This window comes from Anomaloglossus baeobatrachus, chromosome 4, assembly GCF_048569485.1.
Source record: "Anomaloglossus baeobatrachus isolate aAnoBae1 chromosome 4, aAnoBae1.hap1, whole genome shotgun sequence".
Classification (NCBI taxonomy): Eukaryota; Metazoa; Chordata; class Amphibia; order Anura; family Aromobatidae; genus Anomaloglossus; species Anomaloglossus baeobatrachus.
In genome coordinates this window covers 46213075-46233211 of record NC_134356.1, presented here as the reverse complement: position 1 = coordinate 46233211, position 20137 = coordinate 46213075, and the positions used below count along the sequence as shown (strand labels likewise).

The window sequence follows — 20137 nt, the reverse complement described above, 5'->3', positions numbered from 1 at the left end:
GCATGGTAGTGCCCGCTCATCACTAGTTCAGAGTACTGAGCCCCCGAGCATGGTAGTGCCCGCTCCTCACTAGTTCAGAGTACTGAGCACCCGAGCATGGTAGTGCCCGCTCATCACTAGTTTAGAGTACTGAGCACCCGAGCATGGTAGTGCTCGCTCATCACTAGTTTCGAGTACTGAGCACCCGAGCATGGTAGTGCTCACTCATCACTAGTTACGAGTACTGAGCACCTGAGCATGGTAGTGCCCGCTCAGCACTAGTTACCAGTACTGAGCACCTGAGCATGGTAGTGCCCGCTCCTCACTAGTTACCAGTACAGAGCACCCGAGCATGGTAGTGCCCGCTCAGCACTAGTTACGAGTACAGAGCACCTGAGCATGGTAGTGCCCGCTTATCACTAGTTACGAGTACAGAGCACCCGAGCATGGTAGTGCCCGCTCCTCACTAGTTCAGAGTACTGAGCACCCGAGCATGGTAGTGCCCGCTCCTCACTAGTTTCGAGTACTGAGCACCCGAGCATGGTAGTGCCCGCTCATCACTAGTTCAGAGTACTGAGCCCCCGAGCATGGTAGTGCCCGCTCCTCACTAGTTCAGAGTACTGAGCACCCGAGCATGGTAGTGCCCGCTCATCACTAGTTTAGAGTACTGAGCACCCGAGCATGGTAGTGCTCGCTCATCACTAGTTTCGAGTACTGAGCACCCGAGCATGGTAGTGCTCACTCATCACTAGTTACGAGTACTGAGCACCTGAGCATGGTAGTGCCCGCTCAGCACTAGTTACGAGTACAGAGCACCTGAGCATGGTAGTGCCTGCTTATCACTAGTTACGAGTACAGAGCACCCGAGCATGGTAGTGCCCGCTCCTCACTAGTTCAGAGTACTGAGCACCCGAGCATGGTAGTGCCCGCTCCTCACTAGTTTTGAGTACTGAGCACCCGAGCATGGTAGTGCCCGCTCATCACTAGTTCAGAGTACTGAGCCCCCGAGCATGGTAGTGCCCGCTCCTCACTAGTTCAGAGTACTGAGCACCCGAGCATGGTAGTGCCCGCTCATCACTAGTTTAGAGTACTGAGCACCCGAGCATGGTAGTGCTCGCTCATCACTAGTTTCGAGTACTGAGCACCCGAGCATGGTAGTGCTCACTCATCACTAGTATTCATACATCTCTCCTTCCACCTGCTTCTGGTGTCATTTCATTTATAAGGAGATATGGACATGAAACCTCCTGCTGTTAGTAAGCCCTTCAAAAATAAAAAGGAAAATCTTTTTATTCTTAATGCTGTGAAGTTTAAAAAATATCAAAACATAACTGTCCAACTTTGTTGAATAAATTACAGCATAAAATCTCTAAGAACAAATCTTTGGTCCATGCAGGGATTAAAATATTCCAGGATCAGGCAAAAAAAAAACAAAAAACCAAACAAACCAGAAAATCATCAACTTTCACAAGACAGAATATCTGGATGATCCTCCCAAAACGAGTCTCCGATGATGTCGCAGTGCAGGACCACCGGCTGGTTTCGAACCCGACAAACCTCCACTTCCTTCTCCTCGGCCAGATGTGGCACCTTTATTACTTTCTTGCTAATTTCATTGACCTAAAACAAATGAAATGGACAAAAGTAAAAGAACACTGTAAATAGGCCAGTGACAACACCTAGGATCGCCATCATTACTGCTATGATGTAATTTATACAAGAGCCCAGGCCGCGCTGTATAATGTAAAAAGAACTTTTATAATACTCACTTGGGGGGGTCCGATGGGTGTTGCTGCTCCCTGATCTGGCAATCGACATCTCACTTCTTCTGAGACCCGTGTACATGACATGTCCCACATCATCTACACAGGCCAGCATTGAGGTCCTGCGCAGGCGCTCTTCTCTCTGCCCTGCTCAGAGAAGATCAAAGTATTGTTATGTGCATGTGCAGGTGGTAATTAACCTTTCCTCGCGCCTGCGCATTACAGTACTTTGATCTACCCTAAGCAGGGAAGATTACAGTGCGCCTGCGCAGGACCTCAATGCCGGCCTGGGCTGGATAGAAGGAGGACGGAGATGACAGCAGATAGGAGGCACCGGACCAGAGAGCAGCGACACCCATCGGACCCGACCACCCCCAGGCGAGTATTATAGAAAAAAAAAATGTTATGTTCTACACAGTGGCCTGGGCTCTTTTATACAGTATTCTGCAGAATACTGTATATAAGAGCTCACTGATGGTGGCCGCAGCTTATAGAGCGGCTGTCAATCACAGTCATGCCCTACTGACAGATCAGAACGAGAGGAATGGCTGCTCCTTTGACACAGAGCACCGGAATCACCAGCAAGAACAGTCAATGATGCCCAGTACAACAGACAGGTAGTTCCCTGTTAGCAACTAGCTGCCATTTAGTTTTTTGAGACAGTTAAAAAAAAAAAAATAATAAAAATCCCAGACTACCCCCTTTTAATTAAACGCACATATGCAAGTTTAATATCTTCATATTCATATTGACCAAGAAAAATGTTTCCAGGTGATTTTTACCATACAAGAAACATTCTTACCTTCTCCCATATAACGACGGAGCCTTTCCTGTACATTTCCGGCTCGTTATTGTAGTTTATGTTGAACTCGGAAAATAATATTTCATTCTTCTGTCCGGAAAGTGTCCCCTGCAGGTATAAAGAGTGCAAAATGTCATCCACAGAATTGAAAAATCGTCACAGATATATAGACCCACGCTTACTTTGTTGCAGAAACACTGCAGATTCTCGCCGTTTACAATGTATAGGGATACATTAGACATTATCTGCTGCGTCAAGTCTTGGCCTGACGAGCTTTCTTCCGCAGTCTTGAGGATGAATTTATCAAAACTGGCCAATAAAACCAGCTTTATGTCCGACAGTCTAGATAAAACGAGGCAACTTGACGAAATGTTTGTGTGTTTCAATGGGGGTAGCAGGGTAAGCCACTGGCAGGTTTATCTCCCGTGAAGACAAAAAAAAAAAAAAAAAAGTTGGGGGGGGGGGGGGGGGGGGGGAGGTTAGATGACTGTGTATGGGAGCCTTGAATGGGGTTTGTCAGCCTAACCTGACAGTATAAACCAAGCACAAAGTCTTGTAGGAAATTATCCCCTAAATAACCCCCCCACCGCATCTTTAGTGATCTAATCGCTGCCAGAGTTATTCACTAACTAAAGGTTAATCTAACATGCTAATTAAGGTGCTTGGTGCACACAGGGTGTGGCTAAAAGGCTCAGTGGTTAACTAAGCCCCGCCTCCCTCACTGGTGATTGACAGCTCTGGCCTGCCTGGGTGTTCTCTGAAGATGGTGTTTGCTCCAGGTAAGAGAGCAACCACTCAGCAGTGAGGAACCCGTCATGTCAAAATGGGATCTGATCTGAAGGCAGGCAGAGCTGATCAGATTAATATACATTTGTATGGGAAAGGTTTCCGTAAAACTTGCATTTTATTCATTGAACTAGCTGTAATACCCGGGCGTTGCCCGGGAAAGTAGCTCTCTCAGAGTTTCTGGCTGTCTCTTGCGCAGGGCTGTCTCTTGCGCAGGGCTGTCTCTTGCGCAGGGCTGTCTCTTTATCCATCTCACCACCGACATCTTATTACCTCACACATAAGCTTCTTATACTAACAGTTTATTTTGTTCCTATAGCAACCACTGACAGTTGTTATTAATAGCCCGTACCTCCCACCTCCATTCAGATTAATGGAGGCAGGATTTTGGAGACTAACTGTAAAGCGCGGGGTTAAATTTTTCCCATCCAAACATAGTTTATGACGTTCCCTGAGTCACATGAGGAGTCTGTGCAAAATTTCGTGATTGTAATCGCGACGGTGCGGATTCCTTTAGCGGACACTGACACACACACAGCTTTATATATTAGATTATGTATGAGTCCAGTGGGCGGTCCTATTCTGTGATTGACAGTCTTCCCTTTATGACCGTGTATGTAGAGATAGCTGTCAATCACTAGTAGCACCGCCCACTGGACTCAAGATACAAACGCCAGGGATTTCAATGAATAAAATACAAAAATTATACTGAATATTTTCCAACAAACTGATATCTATCTGCTCGGCTATTCTATACAGTGCTGTCCACAGATCAACTCCTTGTAAAGTGTTCTCATACCTCCTGCCATTGCGGGGGAAAAAAAAAAAAAAAAAAAAAAATACCCAATGAATGAGCAAAATGCTTAAATATCAGGTGATCAGAACTGGCAAGAGAAAAAAAAACCCATAAAAATCAATGAGATATATTACGTCCCGTTATTGATATGATGGTGTATGGGGGGACACAGATCTGGTTAGAGAGCATTTTGTCCCCATCATTGTGCATCAGCCGACAAACAGGAATGTGACCATACGACGAGAAACTTATTTTGACAGCCGGCACTTGATAATCTCTGCAATGACCTATATAGAAGAGGGGGGGGGTCTCACTGATCTACATAAATCACAAATCTTTATGTTCTTCTCAATTATCTATAGGAGCGATATCTTGTTAAATATGCCTAAATTTAGTAGTTTATGTAACGAGGCAACCTGATCACCCACCTTTAGCCGGTCCTGAGCCTCTGCTGGGGTCAGCCCTTTCTTCTGTACCAAAGCCCAAAACACCGTGTTGTACAAGTTGTTGATGTGACCTGCAGACATAGGGCAGAAGTGAAGCTCAGGGAAAGGTTTAAGGGTTCATTGTGCAAAAATACCCCCAAAAACAAACAAACCCCTCCCAAGCATCCGGTATGACAGATGGATTGCACGGGAGACAACAGTACGGTAATGGGGCTGTGTATTGCTGTGCCTCATTCAACAACACCTCAGTGACATCTAGACTCTGGATGTTTTATAGCCTGCAGATGGCGCTGTTGTCATTGTTAAATACAAAACCATAGTATTAAAGGGAACCTGTCAAATGTAAAAATGCTATTAATCTGCAGGTCTGGGGTTAATCTGCATGTTATTAGCATTCTGAACCTGTCCGGCGCCTGCAGATTAAACCCTGCTGCCAGGAGGAAAAGAACTTTAATCCTCCTGGAGGTTTTCTGGTTTCAGCCACGGGGGTGGCACCGGCATGGATTCAGTCACCGCTCTGCGTATAGAGAGCGGTGGCTGTAACTGTCCCCCGCACTGACTGACAGCTGCTCAGCTTTAGAGGAAACAGTCAGTCACTACTCTGTATGACTGAACCTGTGTCGCCCCCATAATTGGAACCGGAACGCTTTTGGGGTGACTAAAGTTCTTTTCCTCCCGACAGCAGGGTTTAATGTGCAGGTGCCGGACAGGTTCAGAATGCTATTAACCTGCAGATTAACCCCATATCTGCAGGTTAATAGCATATTTTTTTCTTTACAAGTGGCAGGTTCCTTTTAACAAATGTTGTGTTCCCACCAGCCCATGTAGAACAGGCCTGAAAACAAAGCACCAGTCAAGTTGTATAGAGTCGATCAGCGCTCATTTAGGCTGCTTTCACACCTCCGGTTTTAGCAGAGCCGGCCAATCCAGCTCTAAAACCTATGCAACAGATGCGGCGACAAAACCGCATCCTTTGCATAAGTTTTTGACATGCGGCCAGTCCGGTTTTTGCCACTTGCGGCACGCTACTGAGCATGCGCAGTGGGGGAAAAAAAAAACAAAACCGCATGCGGCGTCCATAGGCATGCACTGCAAATCGCGCTGCATCGGCCAGATGCGGCGCGATGCGTTTTTTTTTTTTCCGGACAAAAAAACGTGCCAGGCAGCGTTCCATCCGGCCGCCGCATTGGCTAAATCTGCCGCATGCGGCAAAAACCGGACCGAACGCAAGCCCATGCGGCACAATTCGGCACTAATGAAAGTCTATGCAAAAAAAACGCAACTGGCGGCAAAAAAAAAAAAAAAAAAAGGTTGCGTTTTTTCTGCAAGGCACCGGATTGTGCCGCACAGGAGAAACCGGATGTGTGAAAGCAGCCTAACAGACAGAAATCAGGCATCTCAATGGACCTTTAAAAAAGTTACACCTCTGCCATCAGGAATATCTTTAATTCGGCTTGCTCATCTCATTAGTAGGTTTCTGCTAAAGGAGTAAGTGATCATTTCTCCATGGTGTAGGAGAAAACTTTCTAATTGCTGGAGATCAGACAACCGGAAGCCCTAGCGTTCCTGAGAATGCAATCCTGAGAATTCCGACAGCTAAATAGGAAAGGGTTCTTTACAGTTAGAGCAGTCAGACGGTGGAATGCCGACCACAAGAGGTAGTAATGGCAGATACTATAACAGCTTTTAAAAAAGGGCTGGAGGATTTCCTCAGTACACACAACATTGTTGGTTATAAATGACTTAGGGACAAAGTGTAGAATTAGTGGAGGAAGGGTGAACTAGATGGACCGAGGGCTTTTTCCAACCTATGTAACTATGTAAATGCAGCATGCCCATTTCTGACAGTCTCCTAGACAATGAATGGAGTGGATGTCGAGCATCCGCACCTCGCTCCTTTCAAAACGGGGCTCAGTTCCCATGTTCCAGAACCCTGTTTTTGGGATGGCCACGGGGTCCCAGTGATTATGGGTGTCTGCTGCATCCTGCAGTGCATTAATATGGTGATTGGGGCTGCATTTCATCCTTTTCAGTGAATTGCGAATAGACCCTTACTTACAGTCCGCTTGTCTCCAGCTGAGGTAATCCTTCAGGTTTTGCACGCTGGGATACAGCACAACTCGTCCATCGAATCCTGGAGGATACAGGATCGGCTGTTCTGGAAAAAACTCATTCCAGTAGAAGACGTAACTGGAGGAAAGCTGCGAGACCACGTGTGTGATGAACTTGCTTACAAATGGGAGAGAAAAAAAAAAGACAAAAATTCACTATTGTGACAAATCTGACAGTGATGCAATATATAGGAATATAAAAAGGTTAAACTTATAGAACACATAGAAAATGAAGTATTTCTCCCAGAAAATTATTGCAATTACACACGTTTTGTGATACATGTTTATTTCCTTTGTGTGTATTAAAAGCAACACAAAAAAAAAATAAAAAGAAGGGAATTTTGTTTACTTACCGTAAATTCCTTTTCTTCTAGCTCCAATTGGGAGACCCAGACAATTGGGTGTATAGCTATTGCCTCTGGAGGCCACACAAAGTATTACACTAAAAAGTGTAAGGCCCCTCCCCTTCTGGCTATACACCCCCAGTGGGATCACTGGCTCACCAGTTTTAGTGCCAAAGCAAGAAGGAGGAAAGCCAATAACTGGTTTAAAGACCAATTCAATCCGAGGAAACATCGGAGAACTGAACCATACCACATGAACAACATGTGTACCCGAAAAAACAGAAAAACCCCGAGAAAACAGGGCGGGTGCTGGGTCTCCCAATTGGAGCTAGAAGAAAAGGAATTTACGGTAAGTAAACAAAATTCCCTTCTTCTTTGTCGCTCCATTGGGAGACCCAGACAATTGGGATGTCCAAAAGCAATCCCTGGGTGGGTAAAAGAATACCTCATGATAGGGCCGTCAAACGGCCCTCTCCTACAGGTGGCCAACCGCCGCCTGAATGACTTATCTACCTAGGCTGGCGTCTGCCGAAGCGTAGGTATGCATCTGATAATGCTTGGTAAAAGTAAGTAGACTCGACCAGGTGGGTGCCTGACACACCTGCTGAGCCGTAGCCTGGTGCCGTAATGCCCAGGATGCACCCACGGCTCTGGTAGAATGGGCCTTCGGCCTTGAGAGAACCAGAAGCCCAGTAGAACTGTAGGTTTCAAGAATTGGTTACTCGAGCCCCCGAGCAAGGGTGGATCTGGAAGCTTGCGACTGTTTACGCCGACCAGCGACAAGGACAAAGAGTGCATCCGGGTGGCGCAGGAGCGCCATGCGGGAAGTAGAACCTGAGTGCTCTCACCAGCACCAACAGATGCAAATCTTTCTGAAATTGATGGACTGGACGAGGACACAAAGAAGGTGAGGTGATATCCTGATTGATATGAAAATGGGATACCACCTTAGGGAGAAATTCCGGAACCGGACGCAGAACTACCCTGTCCTGGTGAAGGACCAGGAAGGGAGTTTGTATGAGAGCGTTGCTAGCTCGGAAACTCTCCTAAGAGACGAGACCGTTACTAGAAGGCCACTTCCCGTGAAAAACGGGAAGGGAGACATCCTTCAAAGGCTCGAAAGGCGGCATCTGGAGAGCAATTAGAACCTTGTTCAGATCTCAGGGCTCTAACGGCCGCTTGTACGGAGTGCTGAGAAGACAAACTCCCCGTAGGAACGTGCGTACCTGAGGAAGTCGTCGTTTCTGAAAAAATACAGATAGCGCTGAGACTTGTCCCTAAAGGGAACTGAGCGACAACCCATTTTCCTACCTAGATTGCAGGAAGGAAGGAAACATAGACGATGCAACCGGCCAGGGAGAAACACCCTGCGCCGAGTACCGAGATAAGAACATCTTCCACGTCCTGTGGTCAATCTTGGCGGACGTTGGTATGCTAGCCTGTCTCATGGTGGCAACCACGTCCTGAGGTAATCCTGACGACAGTAGGTTCCAGGACTCAATGCCACACCATCCGGTTGAGGGCCGTAGAATTCAAATGGAAGAATGGCCCTTGAGACAGCCAGTCTGATTGGTCTGGTAGTGCCCCCGGTTAGCCTACCGTGAGGCACCACAGAACCGAGTACCACAACATCCTCGGCCAATTTGTAGCGACGAGGATGGCGCGGCCGCAGTCGGTCTTGATCTAGCGCAGTACTCTGGGCAACAATGCCAGAGGTGGCACCTAAGGTAGCTGGAACTGCGACCAATGCTGAACTAAGGCGTTTGCCGCCAGAGCTCGATGATTGTGAAACCGTGCCATGAAGCTGGCACATTGTTGTTGTGCCGTGACGCCATTAGATCGACGTCCGGCCTCTGTCAGCGGCGCCAGATCTCCTGAAACCCGTCCGGGTGAGGAGACCATACTCTTTCGGCCACACCTCAGCGACTTAGGAAGTCAGCTTCCTAGTTTCCACACTTGGGATGTGAATTGTGGATATGGTGGATGCCGTGTCTTCCACCCACATCAGAACCTGCCGGACTTCCTGGAAGGCTTGCCGGTTGCGCGTTCTTCCTTGGTGGTTGATGTATGCCACCGCTGTGGAGCTGTCCGACTGAAGTCGGATATGCTTGCTTTCCAGCCGCTGTTGGAAGGATTGTAGGGCAAGATACACTGCTCTGTGTTCAAGAACATTGATCTGAAGAGTGGACTCTTGCTGAGTCCACGTACCCTGAGCGCTGTAGTGGAGAAAAACTGCTCCCCACCCTGATAGACTCGCCTCTGTCGTAACTATCGCCCAGGACGGGGATAGGAAGGACCTTCTTTTTGACCAAGAGGTGAGAAGAAGCCACCACCGAAGAGATTCCTTGGCCGCCTGAGAAAGAACGACGACTCTGTTGAGGAACGTCGACTCCTCGTCCCATTGGCGGAGAATGTCCCATTGTAGTGGACGCAGTAAAACTGCGCGAAAGGAACTGCCTCCATTGCTACCATCTTACGTAGGAAGTGCATGAGGCGTCTCAATGTGTGCGACTGGTTCTTAAAGAAGAGCTTGCAGCCCGTAGTGAATGCTGTTTGTCTAGCGGCAGCTTCACTATCGCTGAGAGAGTAAGAAACTCTATGCCTAGATATGTTATCGATAGGGTCGGGGTCGGATCTGACTTTAAAAAGTTGATGATCCACCCAAAACTCTAGAGAGTCTCCAGCGCAACGTTCGGGCAGTGTTGGCATGTTTCCTAAGAGAGTGCCTTGACAAGTAGATCGTCTAAATACGGGACCACAGAGTGACCCTGAGAGTGCAGGACTGTGACTACTGCTGCCCTGACCTTGGCGAAGACCAGTTGGACTGTCGCTAGCCGGACGGTAGAGCTACGAACAGAGGGTGTTCGTCTCCTATAACGAAGCGTAGAAACGCTAGTGCTCTGGATCAATCGGCACGTGTGGATAAGCATCCTTGATGCCTAATGATGCTAGGAAATATCCTTGGGACCTTGAGGCGATGACATGGCGGAGGGATTCCATCCGGAACCGCCTGGTGTCCACGAGCTTGCTGAGCATTTTTAGATCCAGAACGGGACGGAACGGCCCGTTGTTATAGGTACCGCAAAGAATTTGGGGTAAAAACCGTGACCTTGTTCCTGAAGAGGAACGGGGGTCATCACTCTTTCTGCCTGTAGAGTGCACCCTGTTTGCAGAAGAGCAGCGGCCCGGCCGGGAGGTGGAGAAATTCTGAAGAATCGAGTTGGAGGACGAGAAGTGAGCTCTATCCTGTACCCGTGAGACAGAATGTCTCACACTCAATGGTCATTGACCTATGGCCGCTAAATATCGCCAAGGCGGGAGAGCCTGCTACCGACCGAGGCCGCAAGTCATGAGGAAGCCGCCTTGGAAGCGGGTTTTCAGACTGTCGCTTTTTTGGGCGAGACTGAGCCCGCTAAGAATCTTAGCTCCTCTGATCCTTTTGAGTCCACATTGGACGAGGAAAAATGGGACCTGCCCGAGCCTCGAAAAGGCCGAAAACCCCGACTGCCTCTTGCTCTGTTGGGGTTTGTTGTGTCCGGGCTGAGGAAAGGATGAATCCTTACCCCTGGACTGTTTGATGGTTACATCCAACGCTCACCAAACAGTCGGTCAGCAGAAAAAGGCAACTGGTTAGGCAACCTTTTTTTTTTTTTTTTTTTTTTGGAAGCAGACCAGGCTCTGCTTAAAAACACGGAGTAGCGGAGGCTACCGCCGCACGGTCGCAGAGTCCAGGACAACCTGAATCGCGTAAGAAACAAATGCAGACATTTGAGAGGTTAAGGATGCCACCTGCGGCACAGATGTACGTGTAACCGTGTCAATCTGTGTAAGACAAGCTGAAATAGCTTGGAGTGCCCCAAGGGAGAGAATGTCGGAGCCAACGGTGCGCCGACAGCCTCATAGATGGCCTTCGACCAGAAATCCATCTGTCTGTCAGTGGTATCTTTGAGTTTGCAGTTCCATCTCCCACTGCAACTATGGATCTAGTTACAAGCCTGGAGATTGGAGGATGCCGCTCGGGACATTGGGTCCAGTCCTTGACCAAGTCAGGGGACAGGGATAACGTGTATCCTAAGCCGTTTGGAGAAGCGCATATCTGGATAAGCGTGGTGTTCCTGGACTGCCTCTCTGAAGGCAGAGTGGTCCAGAAAAATACGTGAAGCTGACTCCTCCACTGGAGGAGTTGTGAGAAATAACCCACATTCTATAGATGGACGCTATAAGATTATTTACTATGGCGTCACAATCAGGTGTATCCAGATTGAGAGCGGTCTCAGGATCAAAATCCTGAGCCGCTACTTCCGCCTCATTACACAGCGAGTCCTTCTGTTAGGACCCTGATGAAACCGAGGCCGCTCATAGCGAGCCCACTTAGGCTGTCTGGGACTGACGTCCGTGCAGAGCCGTGACTCTGGGATGCGTGTGACATTCCCGGAGCTGTTAGTTATTCACACTGAGGGGGGCCATGGACCAATGATTCAACAGTGCCCATATTGTGAGAGACATGTCCGGACTGCTAGGCTTCTAGTATCATAGCCATAGTCTCAGAAAAACTGTCAGTAAATACTGCAGACACCGTCCTCATCCCCTGGCCATTAGTGCATACAATGGGAGTCTATGTACCTGCCGGCCGTATAGCCGTACATGCTGTACCAGCTGTATAGAAAAACATGTGGTTCTGCACCTTTGTTTTACACAGAGAATATGCTGATAACTCCTCCGCATAATCCAGGAGGGTATATACAACGTGCGACCAAACAGTGCAATGTATATAGTACAAGCATGTCTATAAGTGCACTTCTGCACTAGTGGGGTTAGCACCACAGGTGCTGCTTAACGCCTGTTACAGCGATTGTGTGACTATCAGAATGCCAGGGTCTTCCACACTTGTCTCTGTATCGTACAGAAACTGACACTAATGGCTGCCGGCGTCCTTGTAGAGAAGGAAGCCGTGGGCGTGCCTGAGAAAGTGCGGGAATCCGGACTCACAGTGCACACAGTGAGAGGGGTGGAGTATGCAAAACATACTCCAGCTCTCAGCTCTGCTCTATGCAGCGTCACGCCCCTACCCTGACTGTCAGGGCTGTGGGCGGTAACGAAGGGAGACTAGGCCCAGAAGCCGGGGACTCGAGTTAACAGCGCGGCCGCCGTAAAAGCGCGGGCCGCGCTGAAGTCCCCGGCGCACCACAAGTGCCAGCCGCGCCGCAGTTCCAGCGGCCGGCGCGACCGATTCATAGAAGTGGCCAGCGTCCCGCCCCTCTCCTGACTGGCAGGTCTGGGGGCGGGAACGAACGGAAGCAGGCCGCAAAAGCCGGGGACTCTAGTTATCAGCGCGGCCGCCGTAAAAGCGCGGGCCGCGCTGAAGTCCCCGGCGCACCACAAGTGCCAGCCGCGCCGCTGCCAGCGGCCGGCGCGACCGATTCCTGGAAGTGGCCAGCGTCCCGCCCCTCTCCTGACTGGCAGGTCTGGGGGCGGGAACGAACGGAAGCAGGCCGCAAAAGCCGGGGACTCTATTATCAGCGCGGCCGCCGTAAAAGCGCAGGCCGCGCTGAAGTCCCCGGCGCACTACAAGTGCCAGCCGCGCCGCAGTCCCAGCGGCCGGCGCGACCAATTCCCATAAGTGAGCCTGCTTCAGCAAAGCTGAATGAGGCCATGGCACAGGCGCCGCAGCGCTGATGTCCCCCGGCGCACTACAACACCCAGCATGCTGCGGTGTGAGCGCCAAATGCACGGGGACACAGAGTACCTTGAGGAAGCAGGGCCATGTCCCTGATGTACTCCGCTCCATCCAGCATCTTCTCCAGGGGCTGTAGATGGAGCACGGTCTCAGTGCCTGGAGACCGGTAAATCCCACTTCACCCAGAGCCCTGTAAAAAGGGATGGGGAAGGAATCAGCATGTGGGCTCCTGCCGCCGTACCCGCAATGGGTACCTCAACCTTACAAACACCTCCGACATACAGTGGGGTGAGAAGGGAGCATGCTGGGGACACTATATGTGTCCTCTTTTCTTCCATCCGACATAGTCAGCAGCTGCTGCTGACTAAAAAGTGGAGCTATGCGTGGATGTGTTGCCTCCTTCGCACAAAGCACAAAACTGGTGAGCCAGTGATCCCACTGGGGGTGTATAGCCAGAAGGGGAGGGGCCTTACACTTTTTAGTGTAATACTTTGTGTGGCCTCCAGAGGCAATAGCTATACACCCAATTGTCTGGGTCTCCCAATGGAGCGACAAAGAAATAAATGACAAATTGGACATAATTTCCCGAAACCCCCCCAAAATGGACAGTTCAAAATTATTGGCACCCTCTACTTACCGTATTTTTTGGACTATAAGATGCACTTTTTCCCCCAAATGTAGGGGGAAAGTGGGGGGTGCGTCTTATAGTCTGAATGTGGCTGCGAGGAATGAGGGTGCTGCGGTGGAGCAGGTCATCGGCGGCACGAGTAGGCTGTAGCAGGCGCCTGCCGTGACCACGTGGGCCCGCTCATTACATATGCACGCCCGTCCTCTCGCCCATCATCCCTCAGCGCTGAAGCCAGCGCTGACAGGTGGGCGGGGGGTGCGCACATAATTAACAACCAGTCCGCATGATCACCCCTGGCAACTACAGCCTGGAGTGATCATGTGCGGCTGTATTCACTGCTCTCCGCGCATCATCATCAGCGCAGGGTGCAGTGAATATTACGGTATGGTCACTTCCCTGCAGCATCGCGATATCTCCCTGTCTGCCGGCCCACTGATCTGTGTAGAGAGCGGTGAGCACAGCGATGATGACATCGCTGTCGCGCCGCTAGTCTCCACACGGGTCAGCTGACAGGAGGACGAGCGATGCTGCAGACAATGGTGAAGGCTCCACACTCCAGTGGCGCTGCTGCCGCCCCAGACAGGGCGAGTGATACTGCATGGAGAGAGGAAAGGTGAGTATAAACGTTCATTTTTTTTTTGTGTGACACAGGATACATGCCATATAGCAGGATGGGGGGGGCATATAGCAGGATGGGGGGGGCATATAGCAGGATGGGGGGGGGCATATAGCAGGATGGGGGGCATATATACAAGGCAGGCAGATCATTACCAGGCTGGGGTACCTTAGTAGAGAATTTGAGGACATTACCCCCATAACAGTGTCAGCAGCAGATCCTCGCCCCAAAAGTGTGTCATGACCACATTTTTTGCTTAAAATTGTATTTTCCCATTTTCCTCCTCTAAAACCAGGGTGCGTCTTATAGTCCGAAAAGAAGGGAATTTTGTTACTTACCGTAAATTCCTTTTCTTCTAGCTCCTATTGGGAGACCCAGACGATTGGGTGTATAGCACTGCCTCCGGAGGCCACACAAAGCATTACACTAAAAAGTGTAAGGCCCCTCCCCTTCTGGCTATACACCCCCCGTGGGATCACGGGCTGCTCAGTTTTAGTGCTAAAGCAAGAAGGAGGAAAGCCAATAACTGGTTTAAACAAATTCACTCCGAAGTAACATCGGAGAACTGAAAACCGTTCAACATGAACAACATGTGTACCCGAAAAAAAACCAACAATCCCGAAGGACAACAGGGCGGGTGCTGGGTCTCCCAATAGGAGCTAGAAGAAAAGGAATTTACGGTAAGTAACAAAATTCCCTTCTTCTTCGGCGCTCCATTGGGAGACCCAGACGATTGGGGCGTCCAAAAGCAGTCCCTGGGTGGGTAAAGAAATACCTCATGTTAGAGCTGCAAAGACAGCCTTCCCCTACGGGGAGGTAACTGCCGCCTGCAGGACTCTTCTACCTAGGCTGGCGTCCGCCGAAGCATAGGTATGCACCTGATAATGTTTGGTGAAAGTGTGCAGACTCGACCAGGTAGCTGCCTGGCACACCTATTGAGCCGTAGCCTGGTGTCGTAATGCCCAGGACGCACCCACGGCTCTGGTAGAGTGGGCCTTCAGCCCTGATGGAACCGGAAGCCCAGCAGAACGGTAGGCTTCAAGAATTGGTTCTTTGATCCATCGAGCCAGGGTGGCTTTGGAAGCCTGCGACCCTTTGCGCTTACCAGCGACAAGGACAAAGAGTGCATCCGAGCGGCGCAGGGGCGCCGTGCGGGAAATGTAGATTCTGAGTGCTCTCACCAGATCTAACAAATGTAAATCCTTTTCATACCGAAGAACTGGATGAGGACAAAAGGAAGGCAAGGAGATATCCTGATTAAGATGAAAAGAGGATACCACCTTCGGGAGAAACTCCTGAATGGGGCGCAGCACTACCTTGTCCTGGTGGAACACCAGGAAGGGAGCCTAGGATGACAGCGCTGCTAGCTCAGACACTCTCCGAAGAGACGTGACCGCCACTAGAAAGGCCACTTTCTGTGAGAGACGAGAAAGTGAAACATCCCTCAGAGGCTCGAAGGGCGGCTTCTGGAGAGCAACTAGTACCCTGTTTAGATCCCATGGATCTAACGGCCGCCTGTACGGAGGGACGATATGACAAACCCCCTGCAGGAACGTGCGCACCTGAGAAAGTCGTGCTAGACGCTTCTGAAAAAACACGGATAGTGCCGAGACTTGCCCTTTAAGGGAGCCGAGCGACAAGCCCTTTTCCAACCCAGATTGCAGGAAGGAAAGAAAAGTAGGTAACGCGAATGGCCAGGGGGATACTCCTTGTGCAGAGCACCAGGATAAGAAAATCCTCCACGTTCTGTGGTAGATCTTAGCAGAAGTGGACTTCCTAGCCTGTCTCATGGTGGCAACGACTCCTTGGGATAATCCTGAAGACGCTAGGATCCAGGACTCAATGGCCACACAGTCAGGTTCAGGGCCGCAGAATTCCGATGGAAAAACGGCCCTTGGGACAGTAAGTCTGGTCGGTCTGGTAGTGTCCACGGTTGGCCGACCGTGAGATGCCACAGATCCGGGTACCACGACCTCCTCGGCCAGTCTGGGGCGACGAGTATGACGCGGCTGCAATCGGATCTGATCTTGCGTAGCACTCTGGGCAAGAGTGCCAGAGGTGGGAACACATAAGGGAGCCGGAACTGCGACCAATCTTGCACTAAGGCGTCTGCCGCCAGAGCTCTTTGATCGCGAGACCGCGCCATGAACGTCGGGACCTTGTTGTTGTGCCGCGACGCCATTAGGTCGACGTCCGGCACCCCCCAGCGGCGACAGATTTCCTGAAACACGTCCGGGTGAAGGGACCATTCCCCTGCGTCCATACCCTGGCGACTGAGGAAGTCTGCTTCCCAGTTTTCTACGCCCGGGATGTGAACCGCTGATATGGTGGATGCTCTGTCCTCCACCCACAACAGAATCCGCCGGACTTCCTGGAAGGCTTGCCGACTGCGTGTCCCTCCTTGGTGGTTGATGTATGCCACCGCTGTGGAGTTGTCCGACTGAATTCGGATCTGCTTTCCTTCCAGCCACTGCTGGAAGGCTAGTAGGGCAAGATACACTGCCCTGATTTCCAGAACATTGATCTGATCTGAAGGGTGGACTCCTGCTGAGTCCACGTCCCTTGAGCCCTGTGGTGGAGAAAAACTGCTCCCCACCCTGACAGACTCGCGTCTGTCGTGACCACTGCCCAGGATGGGGGTAGGAATGATCTTCCCTGTGATAATGAGGTGGGAAGAAGCCACCATTGCAGAGAGTCCTTGGCCGTCTGGGAAAGGGAGACTTTCCTGTCCAGGGAAGTTGACTTCCCGTCCCATTGGCGGAGAATGTCCCATTGAAGTGGGCGCAGATGAAACTGTGCAAACGGGACTGCCTCCATTGCTGCCACCATCTTCCCTAGGAAGTGCATGAGGCGCCTTAAGGAGTGCGACTGACCATGAAGGAGAGACTGTACCCCTGTCTGTAGTGACCGCTGCTTGTCCAGCGGAAGCTTCACTATCGCTGAGAGAGTATGAAACTCCATGCCAAGATACGTTAGTGATTGAGTTGGTGACAGATTTGACTTTGAAAAGTTGATGATCCACCCGAAAGTCTGGAGTCTCCAGCGCAACATTCAGGCTGTGTTGGCATGCCTCTTGAGAGGGTGCTTTGACAAGTAGATCGTCCAAGTAAGGGATCACCGAGTGTCCCTGGGAGTGCAAGACTGCTACCACTGCCGCCATAACCTTGGTGAAAACCCGTGGGGCTGTCGCCAGACCAAATGGCAGAGCTACGAACTGGAGATGTTCGTCTCCTATCACAAAACGTAGAAAACGTTGGTGCTCTGTAGCAATCGGCACGTGGAGATAAGCATCTTTGATGTCTATTGATGCAAGGAAATCTCCTTGAGACATTGAGGCAATGACGGAGCGGAGGGATTCCATCCGGAACCGCCTGGCGTTCACATGCTTGTTGAGCAGCTTTAGGTCCAGAACAGGACGGAACGAGCCGTCCTTTTTTGGAACCACGAAGAGATTGGAGTAAAAACCTTGCCCTTGTTCCTGAAGAGGAACAGGGATCACCACTCCTTCTGCTCTTAGTGAGCCCACCGCCTGCAGAAGAGCATCTGCTCGGTCGGGATGTGGGGAAGTTCTGAAGAACCGAGGCGGAGGACGAGAACTGAACTCTATCCTGTACCCGTGAGACAAAATGTCTGTTACCCACCGGTCCTTGACCTGTGGCAGCCAAATGTCGCAAAAGCGGGAGAGCCTGCCACCGACCGAGGATGCGGAGGGAGGAGGCCGAAAGTCATGAGGCAGCCGCCTTGGAAGCGGTTCCTCCGGTTGCTTTCTTGGGGCGTGAGTGAGCCCGCCAGGAATCTGAGCCCCTTTGCTCCTTCTGAGTCCCTTTGGACGAGGAGAATTGGGCCTTGCCGGAGCCTCGAAAGGACCTAAACCTCGACTGCCACCTCCTTTGTTGAGGTTTGCTTGATCTGGGCTGGGGTAAGGAGTAGTCTTTACCCTTGGACTGTTTAATGATTTCAGCCAATTGCTCACCAAACAGTCTGTCTACAGATAGTGGCAAGCTGGTTAAACATTTTTTGGAAGCAGAATCCGCTTTCCATTCTTTTAACCACAAGGCTCTGCGCAAAACCACCGAGTTGGCAGACGCCATTGAGGTACGGCTCGTAGAGTCCAGGACAGCGTTGATAGCATAGGTCGCAAACGCAGACATTTGCGAAGTTAAGGACTCCACTTGCGGCACTGCTGGACGTATGATAGAGTCCACCTGTGCCAGACCAGCTGAAATAGCTTGGAGTGCCCACACGGCCGCGAATGCTGGAGCAAACGACGCGCCGATAGCTTCATAGACAGATTTCAACCAAAGGTCCATCTGTCTGTCATTGGCATCTTTAAGTGAAGCCCCATCCTCCACTGCAACTATGGATCTAGCCGCAAGCCTGGAGATTGGGGGATCCACCTTTGGACACTGGGTCCAGCGTTTGACCACGTCAGGGGGAAAGGGATAACGTGTATCCTTAAGACGTTTGGAGAAACGCTTGTCTGGATAAGCATGGTGTTTCTGGACTGATTCTCTGAAGTCAGCGTGGTCCAGAAAAGTACTCAGTTTACGCTTGGGATACCTGAAATGGAACTTCTCCTGCTGTGCAGCTGCCTCTTCTGCTGAAGGGGCTGGGGGAGAAATATCCAACAGTCTATTGATGGCCGCTATAAGGTCATTTACCATGGCGTCACCATCAGGAGTATCCAGATTGAGAGCGGTCTCAGGATTAGACTCCTGATCACCCTCCTCTGTCTCATCATGCAGAGACTCTTCTCGCTGAGACCCTGAGCCGCGTGATGACGTGGAGGGTCTCTCCCAGCGAGCTCGCTTAGGCTGCCTGGGACTGTCATCTGAGTCAGAGCCTTCAGCCTGAGATGCCTGGGACCCCCTTGAAGCACGGATTAACTCCAACTGAGGGGGACCGGGGAACATTGACGCAGCAGTGTCCATGGTCTGAGTAACTGGCCTGGCCTGCAAGGTCTCTAGGATTTTTGTCATAGTGACAGACATCTTGTCAGCAAAAACTGCAAACTCTGTCCCCGTCACCGGGACAGGGTTCACCGGTGACTCTGCCTGGGCCACTACCACCATAGACTCCGGCTGACGAAGTGGCACAGGGACCGAACATTGCGCACAATGGGGGTCATTGGAACCTGCCGGTAGATCAGCCCCACAAGCAGCGTATACAGCCTGTGTCTTGGCACCCTTGCGTTTTGCGGATGACATGTTGTCGTCTCCTCAGAGCAATATAGGGTATACAGCCAAGAAGCGACCTTACAGTGCATATTATATATATATATATATATATATATATATATATATATATATATATATATATATATATATGGTATAGAGAAAAAAATTACACCAATATAACACTGTGGCACTAGTGGGGCCAGCACTAATGTGCTGCTTACCGCCCGCTTAACGCGGGTGTGTGGTCGCCAGAAATCCCTTGTCTGGGTCTCCCAGAGCCTGTGTCCGTTCTCCAGCCAGACTGCATGTAGGAATGGCTGCCGGCGTCCTGTGGAGAGGGGCGGGCCCTGGGCGTGTGCAGACAAAGTGCGGGAAACCTGCGTCCCCCTGTGCTCAGTGAGAGGGCTGGAGTATGTAAATAAGACTCCAGCCCTCGGCGCTGAATAAACGTACAGCGTCTCTCCCTTTCCCTGATTGACAGGGTGGGGGCGGGAACGAAGCGGAGCTAGGCCGCAAAAGCCGGGGACTAGATTTATAAGCGCCGCCGTCGTAAAAGCACGGTCGGCGCTAAGTCCCCGGCGCACCACAAGTCTCAGCCGCGCCGCCGCTCCAGGGGCGGCCGGCGCGGCAGTCCCCAACACAAAGTCCCTCAGAGAAACTGCAGTGACTGTAACCCCAGCGCGCAGCGCTACTGTCCCCGGCGCACTAGCACACCCAGCAAGTCTGGAGTGTACGCGGCCTGTCCATACGGGGACACAGAGTACCTGAATGTTGCAGGGCCTTGTCCCTGAACGGTACCCAGCTCCGTATCCAGCAGGTACTACGGGTCTGTGGATGGAGCCCGGCCTCAGGGCTTGGGGGCCGGTAAGATCCCACTTCCTCAGAGCCCCTCAGGGGGATGGGGAAGGAAAGCAGCATGTGGGCTCCAGCCTCCGTACCCGCAATGGGTACCTCAACCTTAACAAACACCGCCAATAGGAATGGGGTGAGAAGGGAGCATGCTGGGGGCCCT

At 50.9% G+C, this 20137-nt stretch overlaps 1 protein-coding gene across 4 annotated transcripts in view; it reads right to left on the bottom strand.

Moving 5' to 3' along the window:
• Positions 1-1044: 1044 nt before the first annotated feature.
• The window catches only part of THG1L (tRNA-histidine guanylyltransferase 1 like), a 137405-nt gene continuing 118312 nt past the window's right edge, over positions 1045-20137 (bottom strand). For 2 of the 4 annotated variants that reach the window (XM_075344296.1, XM_075344297.1), the window contains exons 4-7: positions 6632-6801; positions 4555-4643; positions 2545-2652; positions 1048-1599 (exon numbers count right to left, since the gene is read on the bottom strand). In XM_075344296.1, the coding sequence (XP_075200411.1) occupies positions 1438-1599; positions 2545-2652; positions 4555-4643; positions 6632-6801 (529 nt within the window). In that variant the 3' untranslated portion in view covers positions 1048-1437. Of the gene's footprint in view, positions 1600-2544; positions 2653-4554; positions 4644-6631; positions 6802-20137 lie in introns of all 4 variants that reach the window. The other 2 variants (XM_075344295.1, XM_075344294.1) reach the window with 2 other exon arrangements.